The following is a 27,664-nucleotide window of genomic DNA, read 5'->3' on the forward strand; positions in this document are numbered from 1 at the left end:
AATCTTCAGAAACTTAATTCAACCGTATTTATTAAGATTTGGTTGGTTTCTGAGAGCTGCTGCTGCTTCTAAGAAAAGTCTCTCGTTCTTGAATTTGCTGTGGTGGAGCATGGTGGTTTTCTTCCATGATACTCTGTAGGTGGTGTCCCAAACATAGTCAGCCAAGCCTGAATGGCCATAGTTGTGTTTACAGATGTAAGATTTGTGTTCCTCCAGGTGGATGGATGCTGATCTGCCTGTCTGTCCAAAGTACGCCAGCTTACAGGAACAGGGTACTTTGTAAACTCCAGGCAGCGAGAGAGGAGGGAGCTGATCTTTTGTAGAACGGATAAGGGTTGCAAGTTTGCGGTAGGGCTTATATGCTGTGTATAGGTTGTACTTTTTTAGTATCTTGGCTTTTTTTCAGATGTGCCACGGATGTAGGGTATGGTGATGGCATTTTTAAAATCTTGTTGACGAGAAGGACAGGGAATGGGGGAGGAACTGATTAATTTTTTGATACTGTGTTCGCTGTAGCCATTGGAGAGGAAAGTGTTGTGTATGTGGTTAAGCTCCGTAGTAAGGGCGGTTCCACTGGAACAAAGATTGTGGGCTCTCTTGGTAAGAGTTTTGATGATGCCATATTGTTGTGAGGGATGGTGGTGGGAGAGTTTGTGAATGTATCTGCCTGTGTGTGTGGGTTTTCTGTATACAGTTAAGGCAAGTGTATCATTAGGCAGGCGTGTGACTAAGGTGTCTAGGAAGGGTAAACAATTGTTCTTTTCCTTTTCCATAGTAAACTGGATTCTTGGATGTAGGCTATTGAGATGACTGAGGAAGGAGTCTAACGTGTCTGGTCCATGAGGCCAAATAGAGAACACATCATCTACATATCTTAGCCAGATAGAAGGTTTGAGTGGGACTGGGTCTATGGCTCGTTTTTCGAAATCTTCCATATAGAAATTGGCAAGGGGGGTGAGAGGGGGGAACCCATGGCAGTTCCTTCTATCTGCTTGTAGATTTTGTTCTTCCAAGAGAAATACCCAGAGTTAATGGCAAAGGAAAAGAGATCTAAGATGTCAGTTCCCTCTGTCATCTTAGATCTCTTTTCCTTTGCAATACCAAAGCAAGATGTGCTAATTATTGAAGGAGATTGGAATGTCAAAGTTGGAATAGATAATAATGGTTGGGAAAGAGTCATGGGAAAATATGGTTTTGGAGAAAGAAATTAACGAGGTGAAAAATTGTTAGAATTTGCTGTGGACCACAAGATGATGATCTGTAACACAAGATTCCAACAAAAGGAGTGTAGAAAATGGATGTGGTGATCAAATGATGGGAAAACCAAAATCATGATTTATATTATTAAAAGAAGATGGATAACATCAGTACAGCAATGTTGAACTTTTCAAGGAATGGATATAGACACGAACCATAGTTTACTGATTGCAAACATCAAGATGAAATTAAAAAAGAAATATAAACCCCAACATCAGAATAGAAGAGATACAGCACAAATAAGTGAAGCAGAAATAGGAAGAAGGTACAGAACAGTGTTAGAAGAGAAATTTAAAAGTGTGGAGAAAGAAAAAAAACTCGAATTTAAGAGTGAAAAGAGTAATGAAGGCGATAGAAGATGCAGTTGAAGAAACAGTACCAGAAGAAGAGAAGATCAAGAAGAAATGGATTACACAAGAAACACTGAAGTTAGTACAGGAGAAAAGAATGTTGAAGATAAGAAGGGATACATCAGAACAAATAGAAGAGCAATATAGAAGAAAATGTAATGAGGTGAAAAAAGTAGTCAGAATGGATAAGATGAAATGGTTAGAAGCCCAATGCAACAATATAGAATAGTACTATGGAGAGCATAAAACAAGGGAGGTATACAAAATGATCAGAACCATTAATAGAAAGTGGCACCCAAAACAGATCACAATTAAAGATAAAAAAGGCAAAGTATTGATGAATAAAGAAAAAATTGTACAGTGGTGGACAAGATACTGTAGTGAGTTATATGAAGAATAACTAGATTCAGATAGCATTGGGAAACTGACTGAAGAATTGAAGCAGATATCACCACCAGGTAATGAGCATGATATGGACATTTTAACAGGAGAGGTAGAAAAAGCAATAGGATGGCTAAAACACAACAAGAGTCCTGGTAACGATAACATTACTGGAGAAATGATTAAATATGGTGGTGAAAGTATGGTTACAGAAATGCACCAACTATGTAATATGATATAGAAAGAAGAGAAAATGCCAGAGGAGTGGGTGAAATCAATATTAGTAACATTATACAAGAAAGGAAATAAGCTGGAATGTAAAAATTATAGAACAATTGCCTTGATAAGTCATCTTGGTAAAGTGATGATGATCATATTGACAGAAAGATTGAGAACACAATTGGAAGCATACCTTGCAGATGAGCAAGCAGGATTTAGGAAGGATAGAACTACAATTCAACAGATTTTGACAATGAGGTTAATAGCAGAGAAAGCTAGGAGAAAAAACAAAAACATATATACTTGCTTTGTTGATTTTCAGAAAGCATTTGACAGTATTGACCAGAAAGTGATATTAGCAGTTCTGGAATCCTATGGAATTGATAAAAAAAACTAATAGCTATATTAAAAGATGTTTATCAGAATGCAGTTGCAGCAGTTAGAATAGGTGATGATTTGGGGAAATGGTTTAAAACAAGCAGAGGTACTAGACAGGAAGACCCAATATCACCAAGCATTTTCATCGCTCATTTAGAAAGAGCAATGGATAAAATGAAAGAAGATGCCAAAGGAATATCTGTACATGGAATGAGAATTAACAATCTGAGATTTGCAAATGACATTGTTATTATTGAAGAAGATGAAAGAGAACTACAAAAAACACCTGAAACTGTTAAATGAGGAAGGGAAGAGATTTGGACTTGTTATGAACTTTGACAAAACAAAGACAATGGTATTTGGTGAGAAGAACATGAAACAAAAGATACAAGTGGATGGAACTGATATAGAAAATGTAGAACAATTTGCATATTTGAGAAGTAAACTGACATATGACTTGGACTGTAAAAAAGAAATAAAGATCAGGATTGCAAAGGGAAGAACAAATCTGAAGGCCATGAATAGCATCTGGAAAAGTAAAGTGATCAGTCTGAAAACAAAACTAAGAGTATTGGAAACATGCATCTTCAACAGTGTACTGTATGGATCTGAAACGTGGGTAATAAATAAGGAATCAAGAAAAAAAGGATCTCCCCTTTCTGGATGTCCACAGGTTGCAATGCATGTCAAACATGGCAGTACGGTGTTCAATCCTATTGATGATAGTCTGGAAGAAAGGATAGTAAAAAAAAAGACTCAGGAGAAGTAGAGCAAAGAATATAGGAAGAAAAGCAAAGAGAAAGAGGGAGAATGTGAAGGGCCAGTACCATAACTGTGGCCCCTGATACAGACAGGCACTCCACTGGGAGCAGTTCAAATTTCGAATCTCATCCACTTCCTGCAGTACAGCGCCGTCAATATAGTACACAGCCTTATATTTCTGCACTCTATAATGTAACACCTTGCAATTATTAATATTAAAACTTCAACTCACTCCTTTGTCCAAGTCAAAAGTCTGTTCAAATCTTCCTGAAGGGAATCTACATCAGCAGAGCTACTTATAATTTTCCCCAAATTTTGAATCAGCAGGAAACTACTGAAGATTCTCAGTCAGCCCACATGCAGTATTATTTGCAAACAAGTTAAACAACAGGGATTAAGGCCATCTAACAATATGTTATTTATTCCCATCCTCTGTAGTTTGTATGCCAACTTATCAGATAGAAAGCTATCAAACACTTTGACAAACTGTAAGAATGTCACTATATATGATTCTTCCTTATCTAGCACACTTGTTACATTATCATACAATGCAACTAAATTGCTGAAATAAAACTTATCCTTTACAAATTCATGCTGATCATCATAAAGAATACTGTGTTCATCAACCCAATCTTGTATTCTATTCCTAACCAATCTCTCTCTCTCCAACACCTTGACTACAACTGCAGTTATACAGACTGGTCTATAATTGAAAACTTATGTCCTGGTACCATTCTCATGGAGTGGTACTATTTTACTCTTTCTATTCCTTAGGAACCTTACCCACTGCAAGACTTTCATTAAATAACCAGATGGGGGACCCCCCCCAGGATATACTTGTGGGGGAAAAAACCCAAAAATTAAATAAAAATTTATTGCTGTAATTATTTGTCTCCAAGCTCCCCCCCTCTATCCTGGAAAATTTTTTGTGGACGCCCATGCATAGCTAACTGTTGTGCACATATTAAGAATACATGGTGATATGTCATCCATTAATTGGTTGATGATGAATAACAATTGAAAATTCAGAGGACATATTGCAAGAGTTAACAAAATTGCTCAGAGGATTACTTGGATGTTGAAGAACACATGGACAAATGAAGATAGGGAGGTTATTATCCCTCTTTATATGATTTGGCCACATGTTGACTACTGTGCACAGATTTGGTCACCTGCATTTCTTAGGGATCAGGAGGTGGTGGAGAGGATTCAGCGATTATTGACTAAGATTGTGACAGGTCAGTAGAATGTTCATTATGAGGATAGATTGAAAGTGTGTGGGTTGCAGAGTTTAGCTGACAGGAGGAGAGGGAATATGATAGAAACTTATAAGTTACTAAAAGGATTCTATAACATTGACACAAAAGAAATTTTTCAATACATGGGAAGTAGGGGGAAAACAAGGGGTCACATTTGGGAGTTGTCTAAGAGTGCAGTTATCAAGAGTGTTAAATGAGTGGAATAGATTGCTAGAGGTGGTTGTTTATTTATTTTGTGTGCGAACTACAGAAAATTTAAATGATTAAAAGCACATATTTAAAGAAATAGACATTAAAAGAACAGGAATTAAAAGCATACATTAAAAAACAAAAATGCCACTTGCATAAAATATTATGCAAAAAAACCAACTGTCAAATTTCACTCATCCAGTGACTAATATACTTTAAAGCTGTTTCATTACACTGCATTAAATCTTCTCAGGCACATATATTATTATTGTCTATTAATAATTTATTTATTTATCGTATGGTTTGTAGACATGGTTAAAAGACAATAAGATATAATACACATGAATATAGATAAGATACATATATGATAAAAAAAAAAAAGTCTACATTCAGGCAAATACAAATATGAAATTTATGACAAGCATCAGACAGAAGATTAGTCATATTTTAACATTTAGGGTTTTAATCCAGTTGATCACCTCTGGGGATAGGTCAAAGGTATCCTTAAAGTCACCTGGATATGCTGTCAGCTCGCATTCCTGCACTATATAGCGAATGGTTTGTGTCTCGGCTCCACAAGGACAGTGGGGATTTGGTATCTTACTCCACTTTGAAAGTGAGTCTCCACATACACCATGGCCTGTACGAATCCTGTTAGCCGTTGTCTATATATTCCTGGGCAGGTCAAATCCCGATGGTTTTTGGAAGATGTTTATGTGATTACGAACTTCAGGTGATACTGCTTGGGACCACAGTACATCCCACCTACTCACCATACTGTCATTCTGACTAAGAAGATTACGAGCGGTTTTTATGGTAGGTCTTCTTGATTTTAGTCTATTAGATAATGCATCTTTAAAAAATTCATGTATTGGGAGATTTTGGTTATTTAAAAGTCTTTTATATTCACGAAACAAGGCTTCCTGTTGTTGCAGTTCCGGAGGAGCAATGTGGCTCAAAGTGGAGAGCCACTGTAAGGGTGTACTCCTAATGCAACCTGTTATTAAACACAGAGTGGAGTTAAGTTGAGTATCTAGTTTATTGACATGGTAACTATTGAGCCAGACAGGAGCACCATACTCTGCTGCACTGTGAACTAGACCCATTGCAGTACACCACAGAGTTGTGGCACTTAAGCACCATTTAGTACCACAAAACTTCTGAACTATGTTATTTCTGGTGCGAACTTTAGCAGCAATATTAATCATATGCTTTACTAAATCACTTAAGGAATTGACAACGTAGATAAGAATATAAACTAAATTACACTTTAATAAATATTTACGATATTTCGGCAACGTCACATTGCCATCTTCAAAAGGAACTTACAAAAAAGGTACGTGCATGTAGGCACTACAACACAGTAACTGAGAATGAAGTGATGAAGCAATTGTTCTCCTAAAAGTCCTGATGGTGCCCCCTGGCGGGCTAAGTAGGTGTTCTTGGCTGTTGGGCCGAAGGTCTGCTGATGTAAGCCTCCCAAATTTGTGGCAGTCTCATACAACCAAATTTGGTGAGGTGTATCCAGAGCGTGGTCTACAAGACCAGAGTGGCTGTACTTGTGAAAACGGATGTAGTCCTTGTGTTCTAAAATTCTGATATTCGCTGTCCTGCCTGTTTGGCCAAAGTAAGAAAGTTTACAGCTGCAAAGGGACCTGGTATACACCAGGTAGGTCTAGTGGTTGGTCTTTAGTGTCTAAGACTCTCCAAACCTCAACAAATTTGGTTGTATGAGACTTCCCCAAATTTGGGAGGCTTATATCAGCAGACCTTCAGCCCAATGGCCAAGAACACCCACTTACCCCGCTAGGGGGCACCATCAGGACTTTTAGGAGAACAATAGCTTCATCACTTTATTCTCAGTTACTGTTGTGCACGTGCCTTTTTGTAAGTTTCTATGTGCACGTGCCTTTTTTGTAAGTTCCTTTTGAAGATGGCAACGTGACATTGCCGAAATATCAGAAATATTTATTAAAGTGTAATTTAATTTATATTCTTATCTACGTTGCCAATTCCTATGTGCTCAGTGCCTATGTGCACGTGCCTTTTTTGTAAGTTCCTTTTGAAGATGGCAACGTGACATTGCCGAAATATCAGAAATATTTATTAAAGTGTAATTTAATTTATATTCTTATCTACGTTGCCAATTCCTTAAGTGATTTAGTAATGCATAACCAACGTATAAGCCTGTCTACGAGAATTAATCATATGCTGTTTATATGTCAGAGTTCTATCCAAAGTTATTCCCAGATATTTAGGTGTTGGATTAAACGAAATTAATGTTCCATCAGCATATATCTCTGGTTTTTGATTTACAAGTCTATTGTTCAGGTGAAAGCAAGAGCATTCGGTTTTGCCAGAATTTGGTTTTACCAGAACTGCCATAAAGCCGACAAATCATTTGTCAATATTTCTTGAGTTCTTTTGATAGACTTGTCACTGATCACCAAAGCTAGATTATCTGCATAAGCAAACTTCCTGCTGGCTGTTTCAGGAATATCTGCGATGTAAAGGCTAAAAAGCAGTAGTGCGAGCACTAAGCTCTGAGATAATCCATTCTTAAGCACTCTCTGTTTACTCTGGTGAAACATCAGTAAACAGAGATATATCGATCTCTGTTTACTGAAATATCGATCACACAGTAAGTTGTTTAGGAGACGGCCCAATATTTATGGGATGACCTTAAGAAATTTATATATGAGTCCCTCCCTCCAAACAGTATCATAAGCCGCTGTTAAGTCAATAAAGACTGCAGTAGTCTTCAGGCATCTTTGAAATCCTGCTTCATTGTAGGTCGTTAAGCTGAGAACTTGATCTGTGCAGCTGCGACCTCTTCTGAACCCTGCTTGTTCTATTGGAACATGTTTCAAAATTTTATCACTGATCCTGTTCAATATTAGTCTCTCCAATAATTTGTAGGTTGCACTTAAAAGGGCTATGTGGGAAATAGCTTTCAGTTCTGTCTGCTGGCTTACCTGGTTTTGACACAGCAATGATTTTTGTCCTTTTAAATTCTTTAGGAACATAGCCAGTTTCAAGTAGATCGTTAAAGAACTTAGCCAGCCACGATCTTGCATAAGGTCCACAGTGCATCAGGAATTCATTATGAATATTGTCAAATCCAGGAGCCTTCCCCATTTTGATGTTTTGTAGCACCGAGGATATTTTCTCACGGGGAAAAAGGCAAAGAGAATTGTTGATTCTTTTGAGTTACAGACTTCATAGCCTTTACTTTGCGTTTTACCTCTTTAGTATGTTCTTTATCTATTGGAGCTCTAGAAAGAGAAACAATATGAGCAGCTATCTGATTTGGATCGACAAGAAGAGATTTCTTTGGTACAGAGGGGGCTTGAGCCAAGCTTTTTAAGTAGCGACCAGGCTTTTCTACTAGAGTGTTTGAAACTGTCTTTTCAGTTATTTGAATCCACTTTTCCCTACTGGCAGCATTGAGACTATGGAGCAGTTCTTCTCCTATCTCAGGATCCTTACTTTCAAGGAATTCCCGATACAGGGATTTGCTTTCATTGGTCCATCCAGGCACGTATTCTTTTCGGTAGCCTCGAGGAATGTGTATTTTTTCCACCACTATAACTACTCCAGTGAACTGTATATAGTTTCATAAGTTGGGGTAATTCTTCTAAAGCATGCGTCTAGATCCGCAGTGAAGTTTTCCCAGTCAGCTTTTTGGAAATTCCATCTTGGCCTAGGAAATGATGTTATCACTGGAATTTGGGCTCCTAATTCCATAAAGATGGAATGGTGCTGGCTATTTGGAAAAACCTCAGTGGAGATGAATGTCAAATCTAGGTTATATTCCTTATTCCAGGCTCTTGATTTAAAGGTGCCTTGGCATCAAACACCAAGTGAAGACGGTGTTGATCTGCCCATTCAGCTAATATTTCCCTGTTTTGATCATTCCGATTGTATTTCCAAGAAGTGTGATGACTGTTGAATTCCCATGGGTACACTGTTGGGTGGGAGTATGTGTGTAGAACATCATTTGGCCAAACAGTTGCAGGTGGTTTATATACATTCACAATCGTAATGTCCGCTATTTTAACAGCGATCTTATGGATTTCGTCATCAGTTGAAGAAGATATCAGCACGGCATTCTCAATACCATTTCGGACATGTTATGTTGCCATAGCTACGACTGTAAGTAATCCCGAGAATGTCGTAGCCAGTGATTATTGCTCTAGATTTAACTTGATCTTCAGTTTTGATATGTGATTCTTGAATGAGAAATAGATTGACATTTTTTTCTTGTAGAAGTTTAGAAAGACATTGACATTTTGATGCGTTAATACCCTCAACATTTAACTGGAAGATATGGATATTATATCCAGTATTCCTTATCAGCTGGTTCGAAGAAGAACTGTTGTGAAGGTTTTGAGTTTCCATGTGTAAGTATGGTCAGGAGATTGCACAATGGTATGGCTGCCAGCCTCTCTAGCTCTTTAGCATGACCCAGGGTGCACCACGAGGAGGCGAGCTAGAATTGCACCCCGTTCTATTAATAATATACGTACTATACATTATTTTGTGTGCGAACTACAAAAAATTTAAATGATTAAAAGCACATATTTAAAAGAACAGGAATTAAAAGCATATATTAAAAAACTAAAATGCCACTTGCATAAAATATTATGCAAAAAAACAGGCTGTGAAATTTCACTCATCCAGTGACTAATATACTTTAAAGCTGTTTCATTACACTGCATTAAATCTTCTCAGGTACTTATATTATTAATGTCTATTAAGCAGCATTGCAGAAGATAATCCATGGTTTATGTTTAACCACATGAGCAGCTGTCATTGTCTGTGTAGCTCCATCTGGCCATATTCTGTTTTGATATACCCATTCCAGAACAAAGTCTATTCAATGTCTTCCATCTTTGCCAGTCTAGATGTAAGTCAGAAGGAAGAGATTCATTTAAGTTCAGAGCCTCTGGAGATTGCTCTAGCACATTGTTGACCTTGTAGCTTTAATGGAATCAACGAATGGTTCCACTGAGTGAATAAAACTTTTCCTTGATCTTAGCCTCCTGTGTACTGTAACATGTTCATACAAAGGATGCTGTTCATCATTTAGTTGTTTTTCTGCTCATATCTACTCCGTGTAGTCCTTGTGATGTGAATAGGTGCAATACCAGACACTGTGTATAGATGGTCAGTTTTTATAGGCTTACGGCAGCCATAATGTGCTGACACGTTTCATTAAGAACTTTATCAATAATTTTGACATGTGATGATCTTTCCCAGACATGGCTAGCATACTTGGCTGTCGAAAGCAAAGTGACAGTGCAGAGGTGCACAGTACTTGTGGACTTGCACCCCACCAAGATGTTAATCAGCGCAGAATATTATTACGTGTTTGAGTTTTAGCTGCTGTCTTCTCTATGTGTTGCTTATAATTTAAAATTCTGTCTAGTGTAATACCTAGGTAAGTTGGATTTGGATAATTGACCAATTTCACACCATTCTATTCTAAAAATTAATGATACCAAGAAATAATATACTTAGTTTAATCCTTTATCCAAGTGTAAGCAAGCAAGTTTGCACCGGAACTATTTTCAGGACTGAGACAACTTGTATAAAGAAGCTAAGACTTCACATTACTTGCCTTAGTATCGCATAATGCAAAGCACATATCCTTGCAGACATGTATAATGTTATGCATTATGGGAAGGGTCACTACCCAGACCGGCTTCAACCTTTATTTGACCCAGAGGTGATACTAAGGTTGAAGTAATGCAGAGACCCTTCCCATAATGCATAGCATTGTACATGTCAGCAAGCAGATGTGCTTTGCATCATGGGATACTAAGGCAAGTAATTTGAAGTCTTAGTTTCTTTATACGAGTTGCCTCAGTCCTGAAAATAGTTCAGGTGCAAACTTGTTTGCTTGCACTTGAATAAAGGATTAAACTAAGTATATTATTTCTTGATATCTTTAATTTTTAGAATGGAATGGTGTGAACTCGTATAAAGAAGCTAAGACTTCACATTACTTGCCTTAGTATCCCATAATGCAAAGCACATCTCCTTGCTGACATGTATAATGCTATGCATTATGGGAAGGATCACAACCCAGACTGGTTTTGACCTTTATCGAGGTCTCATCAGTGGAAGTCAGACCCAGAGGTGATACTAAGGTTGAAGTAATGCAGAGATCCTTCCCATAATGCATAGCATTATACATGTCAGCAAGCAGATGTGCTTTGCATTATGGGATACTAGGGCAAGTAATTTGAAGTCTTAGCTTATTTATACGAGTCGCCCCAGTCTTGAAAAAAATAGTTCAGGTGCAAAACTTGTTTGCTTACACTTGGATAAAGGATTAAACCATGTATATTATTTCTTGGTATCTTTAATTTACCAGATCGACATAATAGGGGTGACTGAAACAAAAAAGACCAAAACTGGTGAGATCTTTCTGAGCAATAAATACAAAATGTTATATTCAGGCAATAACAATCAAGGAAAAGAAGGAGTAGCCATAGTATTCAACACAAAATACGAGGCTAATCTTCTTGAATGGCAGTCAGTCTCAAGTAGAGTAATGTGGGCAAATATGAGAATGGGGAACTGGACAATGAGACTTATTTGTGCCTATGGTCCCACAGAAGGTTCTACTAAGGTAGAAGTGGAGGAATTTTTTGAGGCTTTAGAAAAAGCAACTGACACAATGAAAAAGGAAAAGTTGGTCCTTGTTGGGGATCTAAATAGTAGAGTAGGAAATGATTGTGAGACATACAAAAATATTTTGGGAAAATTTGGAGAAAAGAGCAAAGCTAATAATAATGGCAAATATCTGTTGGATTTCTGCTCAGGGCATGGACTGGTTATTACTAACACCATGTTCCAACATAAAAATGTGCACAAATTCACATGGAGAGAAGAGGCTAGGAATAAGAAAAGTCTCATTGACTATGTTATTGTTGATAGTGATGTTTTCTCCCTGGTGCAGGACACCAGAGTGTACAGAGGATTTGAAATTGGAAGTGATCACTATTTAGTCTTGAGCAGGATAAAATTGAATTTCATATTGAAAAGAATAACATGTAAGAAAGTTTTAAAGCGAATAAAGGTTGAGCAGCTCTCAGATGTAAACTGTAGACTAAAATACAGAAATATTATTGAAAAGAAAATGAAAGAGTTTGAGAACAGGAATCAAACCTTGGAGATTCAGTGGCAAACTCTGAAGGAAACATTGATTGATTCAGCCAGAGAGGCATGTGGTGAGGTTGTCTGCAAGGATAGAAAAACCAGAACTCCCTGGTGGACACAGGAAGTTAAAGAGGCAGTGAAGGAAAAGAAGAAAGCATATCAAAAGTTCCTGGCAAATAAGTCAGCTTTTTCTCTTACAGAATACAGAGACAAATGTAAGAAAGCTAAACAGTGTGTAAAACTAGCTAAACAAAAGTCATGGGAGGACTTTGGCAAGAATATAGAAAATAAATATCAAGAAGGTGGCAAAATATTCTGGAGGTTGTTGAAGAAGCTTAGGAATGGAGGAAAGAGTGCTGTAAAAGGAATTAGAGATGATAAAGGTAAAATGAAAACAGGAGAAAAAGATATCCTTGAAGTATGGAGTAATTACTTTGAAAAACTGCTAAATGAAACAAGCAGTGATGACAGCACAGTGATAAAAAACACTGACCAGGCATGCAGTCAGGAATACATATCCATACTTGAAGTAGAAAAAGCAATCAAAGGCTTGAAATGTGGAAAGGCAGCAGGAGTAGATGATATTCGACCAGAAATGCTGAAGTATGGTGGTATAAGAGTCTTACAGTGGCTGCACTGCATAGTTCAGAAAGCCTGGACAGAGGGACGAATTCCCGATGATTGGAGTAGAGCTCTCATAGTACCCATATATAAAAAGGGAAATAAAAGTGAATGTGAGAATTACAGAGGTATTTCCCTACTGAGTGTTCCTGGCAAGATCTATACAAGTATACTTGAGAAACGGTTGAGAAGAATTGTGGAAGAAAAGCTTGGTGAAGAACAAGCTGGATTCAGGCCAAATAGAGGCTGTCAGGATCAGATCTTCACTTTACGACAAATAGTCGAGAAAGCATGGGAATATAACAAAGATCTGTATTTAAGTTTTGTCGATTTGGAAAAGGCATATGACAAGGTGCCAAGAGAGAAGCTATTCAATACGCTGCAGTTATATGGTGTAAATGGGGCATTATATCAAGCAATACTTAGTCTTTATTTGAGTTGTAAGTCAGCAGTTAGATTTGAAGGAAGTACAGGAAGATGGTTTAATGTTAAATCTGGTGTGAGACAAGGATGTACATTATCCCCTCTGTTATTCATTATCTATATGGATCACATTATGAAGGAATGTGGTATTAAACCTGATATCAAAATTGGAGATGTTAATGTCAGCTCTTTGCTTTATGCGGATGATGTTATACTTCTAAATAAATCCGCTACAAGTCTGCAAGATTCTCTGACTAAATTGAATAGCTGTTGTAATAGATATGGTATGAAGGTCAGCAATAAAAAGACAAAGACAATGAAAATAGGCAGAATCATTGAAAATGGCAACTGTGTTGTGAATGGAGAAGCTGTGGAACAAGTAAAACATTTCAGCTACTTAGGCACAATTTTTACTGAAGATGGTAAACTAAATATAGAAATAGACAACAGAATAAGCAAAGCTGGTATTGTGGGAAGTCAACTGAATAAATTCATATGGAATAAGAAAGAAATTAGTCGGAACACTAAATTAGCTGTATACAAGACTGTGTTCAAACCAATTTTAACTTATGGATCTGAGAGCTGGGTCAGAAGTAAAACACTTGACCAAAGACTAGAGACCGCAGATATGAGAGTCCTGAGAAAGATTAGAGGCGTGAACAGATGGCATCAATGGCAATATCATATTAAAAATGAGGATATTAGGAAAGAACTTGACATTGTCAGCATCCAGGAATGCGTTAGCAGAGCGAATCTCAGATGGTATGGTCACTTAAATAGAATGGAAGAGGAAAGATTAGCAAAACAAGTGTTCTCTGCCGGGTTGGCAGGAAAACGACCCAGAGGAAGACCAAGATATAGGTGGATTGATACGGTACAAAGTGCCTTAGACGATAGAAATATAAGATCTGATAATGTTGGAGTCTTGACAAGTAACAGACTGATTTGGAGGAAAATTGTAGATAGGAAGTTAGTAATGATGTAATTTTTTCATGTAGTACTGTCATATCCTGTACACTCCTTGAGGGTACATGGCAGGAATTTGATGATGATGATGATGATGATCTTTAATTTATAGTATAACCAAGTGGAAAAACTTCCAAAAACCATTCCATTCTATATTCAACTTGCTCCTTACCTCCCTGTTATTGAGAAGATGGAAAAGATATATTTACTGGGATTTGGTTTCAATTGGTTTTCTTATAGTAAACTGTAAGGGTTTCTAGTTCTTGTGTGAGCTGCTTCTCAATGTTATCCAAGGATTTTGCTTGATAAACTGTTGCCTGCTCATCTGCATATGAGAAGGTTCTTGGACATTTATAGGTTGGTTGTTAGTGTATATATATTGAAGAGGAGGGGAGAAAGTACACTTCCCTGAGGTAGACCATCTTTCCGGATACACCATCTGCTCTTTTTCCTTGAAAATCAACAAAGAATCTCTTGCTGAACAGCAGTGACCTAAATACCTCCACTAACCGATAGCTGTTTGTCATGCTGTAAATTTTGATTATGAGCTTTCACAGAGGTGGTTGTGAGCACCCCCCAACAGTGAATAAGTTTAAAGAAATGTATGATAGGTATAATGTTAATGGTTAGTGTGGGTCTCCTGTGATGAGACTTTTCATTCCATAGAGTACCTGAATAAATAATTCCCACAGCCTTATTTGACATCTAACCCAATCAACATCTCTAATTCTTTTGCTTCAAATTCTGTCAATACTTGTCTCCCTTATACATATTGCATGGCATTATTTACACTAGCATTATATACATTGGTGAAGTGGTTATTCAATAATTCCACTATATCCTTTGCAATGGTCACTCTGCTGCAGGGCTGGTCCAAGAGTATCTGATGCCCCTAGGCAAAGAAAATTTAGGTGCCCCTATACATTGTCTCTATATATAGAGAGAGACAATGAAGTCTTAGAGAAGTCTTAGCCACCCCTAGGCGATTGCCTAGATTCGCCTAATGATAAAACTGGCTCTGCTCTACTGCCATGACTATTCACCAGTGTCAACCTGCTATAATAAGTCCCCCCCCCTCTTGCTTGCGATACAGTAGAATTCCCTTGAATTAACCTTGGCATGACCAGCCAATCTTCTCTCATACTGCATCCTTTCTATCTTCATCTTCCTAGTGTGCACTTTATATTCCTCATAGATCAGATTGCCACTAACTGTCTTGTACTTTCTCCATAACATTTTCTTTACTAACATATTGATTGATTTCACTGTTCATCCATTCACTCCTATTCTATTTACTCACTTAATCCTTGGTATGCAGGTATACATTGCTTTGGTGAGATAATGCCTTATGGAAATTTACTGTCAACACCTTTTCTGCACAGCTCATCTATCCAACATACTGATGCTAGTTGACTACAGAGCTTCCCATAATCACCCACTTTATATTTCCACCTATATCCTTTTTTGTTGGTAACTATTTCTTGTTTCACCACTTCTCAAACAAATGCCTTATGATCATGCTCACCAGCTAGTGGGCTTAACACTTCTGCTAGTTGCTCACCAACTAACAGCAGTGTTAATACCTTATTAACAACTACATCCTGTGAAGTTAACACCCAATCCAAAACAGTAAAGCCTCTAGTTGTTTGGTCACATGCTACTGAGATATTTATTTCTCAGAAATTCAGAAAACTTGCTTTCCTTGTTCCCATACACTATCTCCCCCTTCTGTTCTATATTCCTGTCATTAAAGTCTCCCATCAAGATCACCTTTTTTTTACATTCCCAACCAAGTTGTCTAAACATTTCACAATCGGTATTCTCTAATTCCCTGGCCTATAACACCATCCTAGCAAATATACTAGCCTGTTAATTTCAACTTCACACCATACAGATGCAAAATCTGCACATGTCTACTTCCACACTTTGTGGACACAATTCCTCTGCAGTCATTAACAGTACTCCACTTTTCACCTTACCATCCTTCTGGAAAAATAGTGTATCCTTTCGTTTCTATTCCTGCCATCACATCATTCTCAGACAGCCAAGTTTCACTTTGCTCAATTATCTTTGAGCATACTGATTTAATCAATGCAACAAATTCAGCTCTCTTAATTTGAATACTCATTAAATAACAATCCCTATGTCTTTGAGGCCATTCTAGCAGCACCAACATTTTCTACCATAGCTGCTATACCATACCTCTCTCTTCGGTCAGACCACTCCCATTTCCCTGATCCTGACTCTGACTGCCATTCATACCTGTCTCATTCTCACCTTGATGCATTTCATCACCTTATGTTGCCATAACCACATCTTCAACCTCATATCCTTTTCCTCCTGTCATACAACCCATTTGGCTGAGCTGTCCTGCCCCACAACTTGGCTAACGATCCAAGTACCCTTGGATCGTTAGCCACATTAACTTCTTGATTTTGTGCTTTCTCAGCAGAAAGTAGTATTTATGACTGCTCAACACCCAACCCATTGAAATGCAATCCATCAACTTTAAACCATTCCAACGTATCTTCAAATTCACTCCACAGATTCAGAAACTGACCCCCCCCCTCCTGTCTTTTGCCTCACATGCAGACATAATGAAAAGCAAGACCAAGGTCTTGCTTTTCATTATGTCTGCTCTCCTTTTCACTTCACTATTGTCATATCTGGGCAACATGCTAATGACTTCCAAAAAGACTATTATCCTTTACTGCCTGCAACAACTTCAAGTCTCTATCAGATTTCTTTTTTTCACCAACTAAGTCATTCCTGCTTATATTACAATAGAATTAGGATGACCAATGCATTAAATAAAGGAAATGCTATAAGATATTTAGATTTAGTAAGGACTCAATAGAGTAACACATGACAAGTTTCTATTTAAATCAAGATAGATTCAGTTAAAGTTCCCAAAGTGAGAGGGCAATCAGATTTTTCTGGGGGATTGTATGAGTTGTTGATTAAAAAAAAAAATACATTTTTTAATGACATATGGAGAAACATTTTTTTTAAAAAAAACGTATTGATTGGTTGAAGTAGTTTAATTGTCATACAGCACAACAGAATTCAAATTCAGAATCTCAGTAGTTATAGAAAGTACATAACAATATATGTTATGAGTACTTCATGGGTGTATTTTTGAAATTTAAATTCAACAAATTAAGAAAAGAAGCTGAGTCTTTGCAACAATACTTTAAATTTGAAAAGTTTATTTAAAAAAACAAACTAGTAGCTAATTTATTATTATTATTATTATTACTACATTCTCCATGGAGTCGGCAAACTCATTGTGAGAGGTTCTTTCAATTGACAACATATTTATCATACTGAATCTTAAAATCCTTAGCACTCTCTCTGCATTAACAACATATTCTGGTACTATGTTCCATTCATCCACAATTCTCCATGTGAAAAATCTACTCCTCACATCCCTCTTCACCACACTTATATAACTTTCAGGGATGGCTTATCTTTCTTTCTTGCCTTCTACTCTTTTTATAATTCCTTTTGGATTAATCGGATACAATCCCCTCACCAACTTAAAGATCTCTATATCACTTCTTCATATCCTCTTATCCACAAAACTCTGCAATCCACATTCCTTTTATCTCTCTCCTTAGCAGTGGTGGCTCTTGGCTTGAAATCAAGGGGGTGCTACAACTTTCGAAACTTACAGTGTGTATGTACATTTCGAAAGTTGCAGCATCCCCCTGATTTCAAGCCAAGAGCCGCCACTGCTAAGGAGAGAGATATATGTGTGTTTGGATAAAATATCAAAATTATGGTAAAAATTAAAAAAAAAATTAAACATGAAAAAATATTGTTTATTATCGATAAAATTATACAGTTTGATATAATTCAAAATTACTTAAAAATAAAATATATTCTTCTTGTTTTGTTTCATGAAATAATATTGTTTATTATCGATAAAATTATACAGTTTAGTATAATTCAAAATTACTTAAAAATAAAATCCATTATGATAACCCCAATAATGTTCTAAAATAAAAACTATAACAAATGCTATGTCTTTTAATTGTAATGTCCAAATATTTAACGAGACGGAGTAAATACTATAAGCACTAAACACGATAAGCACTACGAACACTCTACTACTGACGCAAACTGCATAACAACAGTGGAACTCTGCAATGGACAGTGCCGCATTACGATAATAGCTCGCATCTCACTATGATGTGCATATGCTTGCACGCATAGCAAATACTAGCAATATGACACTGTGGTAAACACAGTGCTACTAGCGTCCTCCACCCTCCTAAGTGCTACAAGATTGATTTTTATTATTTTTTATACAAAATAAGAGAATTGTATAGGATTGTTGGTGATAAAATTCAATATTACAAGCAAATATAAATAAATTAATAAATATATTTATATATCGAGAAAAATTGGGGGTGCTTCAGTTCCTCAGTGCCTATGCACGAGCCACCCCTGCTCCTTAGCCAACATTCCAGAATCCTGATATTTTCTTTTTTGTTTTGCTTGCCAGATTTGTTTAGCTGCAAATATAGTTCTAGGAGAGGAGATATCATTAAGACATAAGTTTATGAAGTGTTGTTACCAGTTATTGTGCAAGAGATTTTGAACAGAATGGAGAGAGAGAGACACAGAATAAGAGCCCATCTCTTGAAGGTGTATAAGGAAGGTGTAAGCAAGGGAGTAGGTAGCAGGTTTTTTTTTTAAAGGTGGGTGATTAATGCAATGAGAAGGCATTATCTTGAGGGTGTAGGGGAAGCTGTGAACAAGTTTAAGGCATAGTTTAATGAGTTTGTGCATGACATCAAAAACCTACCATGATGAGTCTTAGACATCACAAAGGCCTACTAATGATGATAAACTTTCTGCTTTAATGTTTCTTCATTCTCTACAGGTTTGCTGTAATGGTTATCAACTATATAAGTCTGAAATACATACCTTCCAAGTGTGATGCTTCTGTATTGACACAAAGCTTGACAATTATAAATATGGTTGGATGAAGCTACTCAAAATTGAGACTGTGTGACAATTAAACATAGTTAATAGTGGTGGACACTATTTTCATTTATGATCATATACAGACACTAAGTTTTAGTTCTGTTTCCATGCCTACATTATGACAATGCTTGTAGGAACGTCTAATTTTGTATGCTGATGATTGAAATATTACAATATAATTAGGATGACAGTGTCATTGAATAAAGGAAATGCATGTGATGTAGGATATTAGGGATATTTTTGCCTCTATTTACCATTGAGCTAAAGATGAATGCAAAGTAAGTTGCAAAAAATATCTATAATATAAATACTAAATGCTATCGTGAATTTTATAAAATGCTATTTTTTTAAATTATAGATACATGTCCTTCAAACTGGTTTGACTGTGAAAATGGAAGATGTATTGCTATGTTCTGGAGGTGTGATGGTGACAACGACTGTGGAAATTTGAAAGATGAAGTCAATTGTGGTAAGTGAAATTTTATATAGATTTTAAGTTGGAATAGCTAGCTATCCAGCAAGCTTGCCTGTTTTTAAATGAAGCTAGGGAAAAAATAAAAATAAAACTGGTAATCTTGTGTGAAGATTCATTTTATAATGTGCTGTACTAGGGAATACAGAAAAATAATTGGATGCTAGCTGTAGAGATTAAAATTATCGCTCCATTATATAAGACCTTGATCGCACTTAGACTATTGTTCTCCAATTTGGTTCCCAGGATTTGAAAGGGATAAATTAACTGTGGAAAGAGTACAGAGGCAGATAACAAAGATGGTTTCAGGACTGTACAATGTTAGTTATGAGGATCGGCTGAGGAAATGTGGACTGCAGAGTTTGGTAGATAGAGGAAGGTGATATGATTGAGACTTTTAAACTTTTGAGTGGTAGTTCCAGGGTTGACACTGGGGAGTTCTTTCGCTTGGTGGAACAGCAGGAAGGAGCGATTGCAAGGGGGCCATCTCTGGAAGTTGTAAAAGGAAGCTGTGAGCAAGAGGGTGAGGAGTGGTTTCTTTGCATGGAGGGTAGTTGAACCGTGGAATACATTGCCTGATAGAGTGGTGAGAGCAAGAACGGTCAATGAGTTCAAGGAGTGGTATGATAGTCTTTTGTGTTTCTTAGGATGGACCTCCCACGATGAGTCTTTTGACTCTATGGAGGCCTGAATAATAATAATATTCTAGTCTTCTTCAAAGTGCTCTCCATGTGAGTCAATGCACTTGTCCCAATTTTTTCCATTGCTGGAAACAGTTCTGGAACTGTTCAATGGAATACTCTTTATGGCCTCCAGTGACTTTTCTTTCGCTTTGTCCACGTCAATGAATTGCTGCCCTTTCAGGTTTTCTTTATTCGTGAGAATAAAAAAAAAAGTCACATGGAGAGAGATTAGGTGAGTAGAGAGGGTGGGGAATAACAGCCATGTTGTTTTTTATCAAGAACTGTTGGACAGGCAAGGCCATGTGTGATGGGACATTGTCATGGTGCAGCAACCAATCTCCACTACTCCACATTTCTGGCCGTCTTTGTCGCACATTATCATTCAGTCTTGTCAAAAGGTTGAGATAAAAATGTTAGTTCGTTGTGTGTCCAGGAGGAACAAATTCTATGTGTACAATTCCATTTGCATTAAAAAAAAAGCAAATCTGCATTGTCTTGCTGTTTGATTGAACTTGATGTGCCTTCTTGGGTCTCGGTGAAATTGCATATTTCCATTGGCTTGTTTCTGGATCATAATTGTAGCACCAAGACTCATCCCCAGTCACAACTTTTGAAAAAAAAAGTTCTGGTAATTAAGAACTTGCTCCCTCAAATTGTAGCAGATATTCATGCAATTTTTTTTTATCTTCTGTGAGCAAACGAGGTGCAGATTTAACGGACACGCATTTCATTTTCAAATCTTCTGTTAAAATTTGCTGTCATGAACTCCATGACAAATTCGTCTCTTCAGTAACTTGCTCAATGGTCTTTTCAATGTTTCCATCATTTTGGCTTGTCGAAGGTCGACCAGATCGTGGTTGGTTTTCAACTGACATATTTTTGAAATGGGGAAACCACTTGTATACCTGAGTTGTACATAAAGTGTCATTCTTAAAGGCTTGCCGAAGCATAACAATAGTTTCAGCTGCAGTTTTACCCAAATGATAACAAAATTTCACACACTCTCTCTGTTACTTGTGGTCAGCCATCACAAAATTGCAAAACTTGCTTGTAAGCACTAACAAATAAAACAGGAAGAACAACAAATGAGTTCATACAGGATGACACCACTTGCCAGACTAGCATGTAAAACTACAAACTCATGAAGCCTAGCAGCATCATCCATAACTAGAAAATGTGTGTGCCAAGTTCAGATTCTTTTATTTTTTGGGTACACTCCTCCCTTGCATTCCATTTTTAGAAAGGAAGAATGCATGAAGGAAGTTAGAATGTGCAAATGATGCATTAAACATTTTGGAGATAATAGATGTGAGAGAAGAATGATAGTATAAGTATGAATACATGTAGGTTGGGAAACAGATAAAAGGAAGAGGGGAAAAAGGAGATAGTGAATGAGCTGAAGAGGAGTTGAGATTGACTGTTTGAAGTGAAAGAGAAAGGATTAAGGTGGCAGAGAAAGGAAATGAGGATAGGGAGGGGAGGGGAGCGGTTAATGAAAAAATAAGGATAAGAATGTAGGAAGAACCGACAGATTAATAGAAGTTTGTATGGTGGAGTAGAGAAGAAAGTTGCGAAGATTCAATGTCTGGAGTAATGCAAGAAAATGTGCCACTAGTGAGTTGGATGGTAAAGTACAGAGTGCCATTAGTTATAAGATGAGAAAGATAAAATGTTTCATGGTTGAAAGAAATTGAGGTATAAATCATATGGTAGGGAATTTGAGTGAAGTGTTGGTTATGTGAAGGAAGGATATAATATATATTACCTTAGATGTGTCTGAGAGCAGAAATGACATATCAGAGGCAGAATGCACTTTAATAAATATTGAAGGATATGTTGAAGTTAAGGTGGGAAGAAACAGGAATGACTGGAATGTTTGCTGCAAAGGATAATTAGATTGGCGAATTGTAGACCATAGGCTAGATTTTTGATGGGGTAGACTAATGATGCTATGAAGTCTGGAAATTTTCTGAAAACTCTGTGATATATATAGTGCAGATGTGGTAGCCCTGCAAGAGGATTTCAATAAGCTAGAGAGATAGGTAAATGAATGCGGGTATCAGTTTAATGCAGCAAAATATGTAAGGTCTTGAGGTTTGGGAAACATCGATGGGATGCTGCATTCTCTATGGGAGGAGTTATACTGGAGGAAGTAGGGGGAGACAGGAGATCTGGGGTTGATGATTGATAGAAACCTGAAATTTAGGGGACATATTGCAAAGGTGGTGAAGGTAACACAGAGGATTGCTGCAATTATGAGAAGGACACTGACCTGCAGAGATAAAAGGGTTATCATTCCATTGTATAAGTCTCTGATCAGACCACACTTAGACTATTGTTCTCAGATTTGGTCCCCAGGATTTGAAGGGGATAAATTAACTGTGGAAAGGATACAAAGACGGATGACAAAGATGGTTTAAGGACTGTACAAGGATAGTTATAAGGATCGGCTGAGGGGAATGTGGACTGTAGAGTTTGGTGGATAGAAGAAGGAGAGGTGATATGATTGAGGGTTGACACTGGGGAGTTCTTTCGCTTGGTTGAACAGTGGGAAGGAGTGATGACAAGAGGCCATCCCTGCAAGTTACGAAAGGAAACTGTGAGCAAGAGGGTGAGGAGTGGTTTCTTTGCATGGAGGGTGGTTGAACCATGGAATGCATTGCCTGATGGCATGGTGAGAGCGAGAATGGTCAATAAGTTTAAGGAGTGGTATGATAGACTTTGTGTTTCTTAGGGGGGGGGGGCTCCCCTCGATGAATCTTGAAGACTTTGTTCTTAGGAAGGACCTCCCACGATGAGTCTTTTGACTCTATGGAGGCCTGAATAATAATAATAATAATAGTAATAATAATAATGATATATCTCTAGACTGTATGCAGATATCTCTAGACTGTACAACAACAAAAAAATCTTCCAACTCTGTAATCTAGACTATTTTAATAATATGGTGATACACCATTTTTCCTATATGTATATGAAAATTATTTAGGCTTGTGATGATTCAGCAGTATCCCCCTTCCTGACACTGTAACTTTACTTAAAAATCCCACTCCTCCTCATTGACCTACTGATTTTCAGTTTTGCTATCCATATTGGTTACTTGACTTGGAAGGACATCATATACAAACAGATAAAGGATACAGCCATGGGCTGTCTCTCCTAGCCAGTTTTCATATGGAGCATTTTGAAAAACATGCTCTTGATACCACTGTTTCTCAAACCAGTCCTGCTAAGGTATATTGATGCAGTCTCCATTTGTTGACATGGCTCCTCTTCCACCTCAATGGCCAGCCCCCAGAATCCAGTTCACTGTAGAAAAAGAAAATAACAATTAGTCAGTCTATAATACATATTTCTAGACTGTATATAAAAAAAAATTCTATACCTCTAATCTAGTATTTTAACAATATGATGCTACAGTTTTCCTAATCGTATATAAAAATATATTTAGGCTTGTGCTGATTCATTGTATTCAGATAACACTTTTATAAGTGAGAATAAAATAGGTTGATTTCATTGTTGCTAATTGCAAGAATTGCTAATCGTAATAATTTTTGTTCTGTGAAATTAGCCAGCTTTTCTATGAACACATTAAGTAAGATTAACTCTTATGAAGCCAGCCTAAATTACTTGTCCAAGACAGGCTATTAAGCCTAACAATGTGAGATGTGAGTATGGAGTGGAATGATAGTGTAAGAATTGAATACATGTAGAGTGGAAATGGATGAAATATTCTCTTATGAGAGTCAGTTAAATTTTTCCCTGTATTTACTTTATACAGTGTTTGAGGATTTTGAACTTATGTGCTATATGTGAAATAGAACTTCCTGTACCACTTCAGGGCCTTGTGAAACATTTAGAACTAATCATGTCTGACCTTTCAGATCTCTAGATGGCATATGGCACGTCGACCAAGTATTTCTTCTGCTGTGTGAGGAACTACAAATATTTCACTCCAGATAGCAGATGGAGACGTGCTTGTATACAGTCCCTCACTAATTTCTCCAAGATCTTAACAACTACTGATGACACACAAACTGGCCTATAATTAGACACTTCCAGTCTGCTACTGCTCTTATGCAATCCCACTGTCTTACCCTCCTTTCACTCATTGGGTACCTTTCCCTTGACCAGACTTTCATTGAAATGCCAGGTCAACACAGCTGTCAGTTTTTTAGCACATTCCCTCAAAACCCGTGGTGAAATACCATCTAGTCCCACTGCTTTACTGACATCCCGGCTACTCAGTATTTGGAACACACACTCTCCTCTAAACCTTGAACCTGCCCTATCCCTCTAGTATTAAAACTTACTCCTCCAGGATGAAATACTCCAATAAAGTGTTCCTTTAACAACTCCACTATGTTCTCTGCATCAGTTACTCTATTCCCATTTCTAATACTGTTGCATCATTCTTGTATTGATTATTATTGAGAGATGTTTTTCATACTGTTCCATCTTCTTAGCTCACTAATCTTATGATAAAATGGAGGGATTAATTGAAGAGCAAGCCCAGGCAATGAAGACTAACTCAATGCAGGTAAAAAAAAATTAAGAAAAAAAGGCTAACCCTTGAGTACATTCATCTCCAGATTTTAGTTTTGGTCTTCTGGTTATTTGGCTTTATTATTATCATTATTATGTAACACCTCCAGGGAGTCCAAAGGCTCATCGAGGGAGGGCACCTACTCTACAACTGTCTCCACTACTCTATCCACCAACTACAACGAACAACAACTACCATCAGCATCTACACCAACGCCATCTACTGCCCATCACCACCACTACTATTTTCACAAATAACCACAAACATCCATGCCCACGTGGGATTCGAACCTACATCCGTTTGGCTGGAGAGCGAATACGCTGACCACTCAGCCAACCAGACTGGCTCCTAATAATATCAGGCTCTCTTGCAAATATCAGGCTCTCTTGTACTTTGCTACTCTAGATCTATGATGAACACCTCTTCACTGTTTGCCTTTATAAGTCAGTGGTCTGTATAGTGACCCTTCCCATAATACTTTTGCATTGTGGGTTATTGAGCAACTGATACAAAGTCAACAGCCTCTATATACAAGTACACTAGTCATGAAGATATTTTACATGCAAAGTTTATTTGCTTATGCTTGGATAAAGGATTAAAACAGAATATAATTTCTTGTGAAGTATAACATAATTACCCAAACATTCGGATTCTAAGCTTTCGACATGTGCAGGCATTCCATAGTCATTTCTGTACCTGCACTCATTTGTCCCAGGGATAGTGGGACTTGCACTTGACTGCACCCCCACCTCCCTCTCAACACCTCTATTTTCTCTGATTTTGCACTTTTCAGTATCTCATTGAATAACACTTTCTTGAAACATTTAACTCTAAAACCATTTCAATCAGTAAAGCATTTATAAGTCTTTTACTCAATTAAATTTACTCTACTACAAACTGCATACTATATCTGCCAACAGTACTTCATTGATTCATTCGTAGTCATGGTCCTTCATGATGCATTCATCATAACATCACAGCAGAGACTTGCTCTTTTTTCCTTCCAGCCACTCTTTCACATCTGCTCTCATTCCATATTCTCACCTTTTAAAATCATTGGTGCCTGCCAAAATATTCAACTCTTTTACCTTTCTTCTTTACATGCTAAGCTTCATTAACATTCCTTGATCTTTGCATGCAGGAAACATGCTTTTGTCATGCTCTCATCAAGTATGTGTCTTATCAAAGAATCTCCATTCATTACTCTTCATACTCTCCTTTCCTCCCACTTTCAAACTTTTCTCACTTGCTTTTTCTCTCATTTTTCTGACTGCTAAATCACATGCTAGCTGCTTCTCAAGTCACTAGAGCTCACGTTTTGTCTTGTGAAGTACTTTGCATAAGCACTATTACCCATTCATATTTTCACTATTGCTCACTCCCTTCAGCTACATTTCCTACAGCACTCATGTTCCAAAACTTTTCACTTTACTGAAACAGTAATTTTTGAATTTGAACTTTTACCTACTTTTTTCCAAGATTAACTACTACCACAAATTAAATCAAACAGACAAACAAAAAAAGTTTTGATGTTGAATGCAAACAGCTGGTATGTAGTTAGCTACTTTTGCAAGTTTACGTAGCTTAGAAATGAAATGTTACATTCTTTTTAAAATTTATTTTGCCAGATGCATGTGTTAAAGTGGTTCTGAGCAAATTTGTTCATCAGCAGTGAAATTTTGTTAGATCTTAATGGCCACATCAATTTCCATCTGATCACTGAATTTAAGCAAATCTGAACCCAGTTAGTACTTGAGAAGATGACCATCTGAGAATACTAGGTACTGCAGGCAAGACAATTTCATAGGGAGGGTTCCAAAGGATGGAAAGAGGGGAAAGTAATTCCATTGCATAAATGAGTCTCCAAGATTTAGAAAATAAATTACTTAGTTAGTAAATCATGATCTCAAGAATGGTGGTCTCAAGAATGGTATGGGAGAAGTTTTTTTTTTTTTTTTTTTTTGACTGCTGTCCACTAAACATTAGTCCAGGAAGTCTATTCTAAAGACATGGAACTTTTCAGGCACCCAGTAAGCAGAGTGGCAGTCTCACATTATGATGAAATTTATTTCTCATGTAAAGACAAATGTCTGTGCCTAAAGCAGAATTCAAATATTTGGTGATGTATACATTGATAGAACTGTACCCCAGAAAATTGATTAAACTATGTATTTGGGGTTGTTGGTGAATATGGAGTCAGTTTAGTAAGCATATTGCAAAAGTATCTAAAATTGTTCACAGTATTACCTGGTTATTGAAAAACAACCTGACAAGCAGTGATAACTAGATTATTTTTATTATTTCACCCTACATGGAGTCAGGTGACTCATCGTGGGAGGTTCATTCACCTGACAACATAATTATCATACTGAATGTTAAAATCCTTAACACTCCTTGTATTAACAACACATTCTGATAAAGTGTTCCATTTACTGACATTTCTCCATGTAAATCTACTCCTCACATCTCTCTTTGCCACACTCTTACATAACTTCCAGGTATAGCCTCTGGTTTTTCCCCTCTCACCTTTACTCTCTTTATAATCTCATTTAGATTAATTCGATAAAATTCTCCCACAAACTTAAATGGCTCTATCATACATTTGGAGTGCTTAAGGGTCAAAGCTATATAACTGAGAGGAGACCTCCACATAGCCTTTAAAGGAAAGCAGAGAACCGATCAGGGCTTCTGACCTAATGTCCAATCCTCACCTTCTCGTGGTGCATCCTGTTAGGTATGTACCGGAATACCGAACGAATGAGGATGGGCTGGCAATTTGAGATTTAGCCGACCAAATTATATTATTATTGGCTTAAACCAAAATAAAAAATGATGGTATTACATGACAGAATTTCATGCCGGCTGGGGCGTCGCCTGGTTAAACAAGGGCCCTGTTGTTTTCACCAGGGAACCAAGGCAAACAGCAAAAAGTCAGCTACTGGAACAAATCCTAAAACCCACCCCAACTCAACATCACCAGCGTTCAAGATTGG

At 37.3% G+C, this 27,664-nt stretch overlaps 1 protein-coding gene across 1 annotated transcript in view; it reads left to right on the forward strand.

Annotated features, from left to right (window-relative positions):
* Nucleotides 1-27,664, forward strand: part of LOC150092758 (low-density lipoprotein receptor-related protein 2-like) — a 599,453-nt gene that overhangs the window by 59,523 nt on the left and 512,266 nt on the right. The window contains exon 3 of the mRNA XM_090414271.1: nt 19,329-19,439. Within this exon, the coding sequence (XP_090270397.1) occupies nt 19,329-19,439 (111 nt within the window). The remainder of the gene's footprint in view (nt 1-19,328; nt 19,440-27,664) is intronic.

The sequence above is a fragment of the Typopeltis vanoorti genome, chromosome 25 (genome assembly GCF_054136105.1).
Source record: "Typopeltis vanoorti isolate ZY-2024b chromosome 25, IOZ_Tvanoo_1.0, whole genome shotgun sequence".
In the NCBI taxonomy this organism is placed as follows: domain Eukaryota; kingdom Metazoa; phylum Arthropoda; class Arachnida; order Uropygi; family Thelyphonidae; genus Typopeltis; species Typopeltis vanoorti.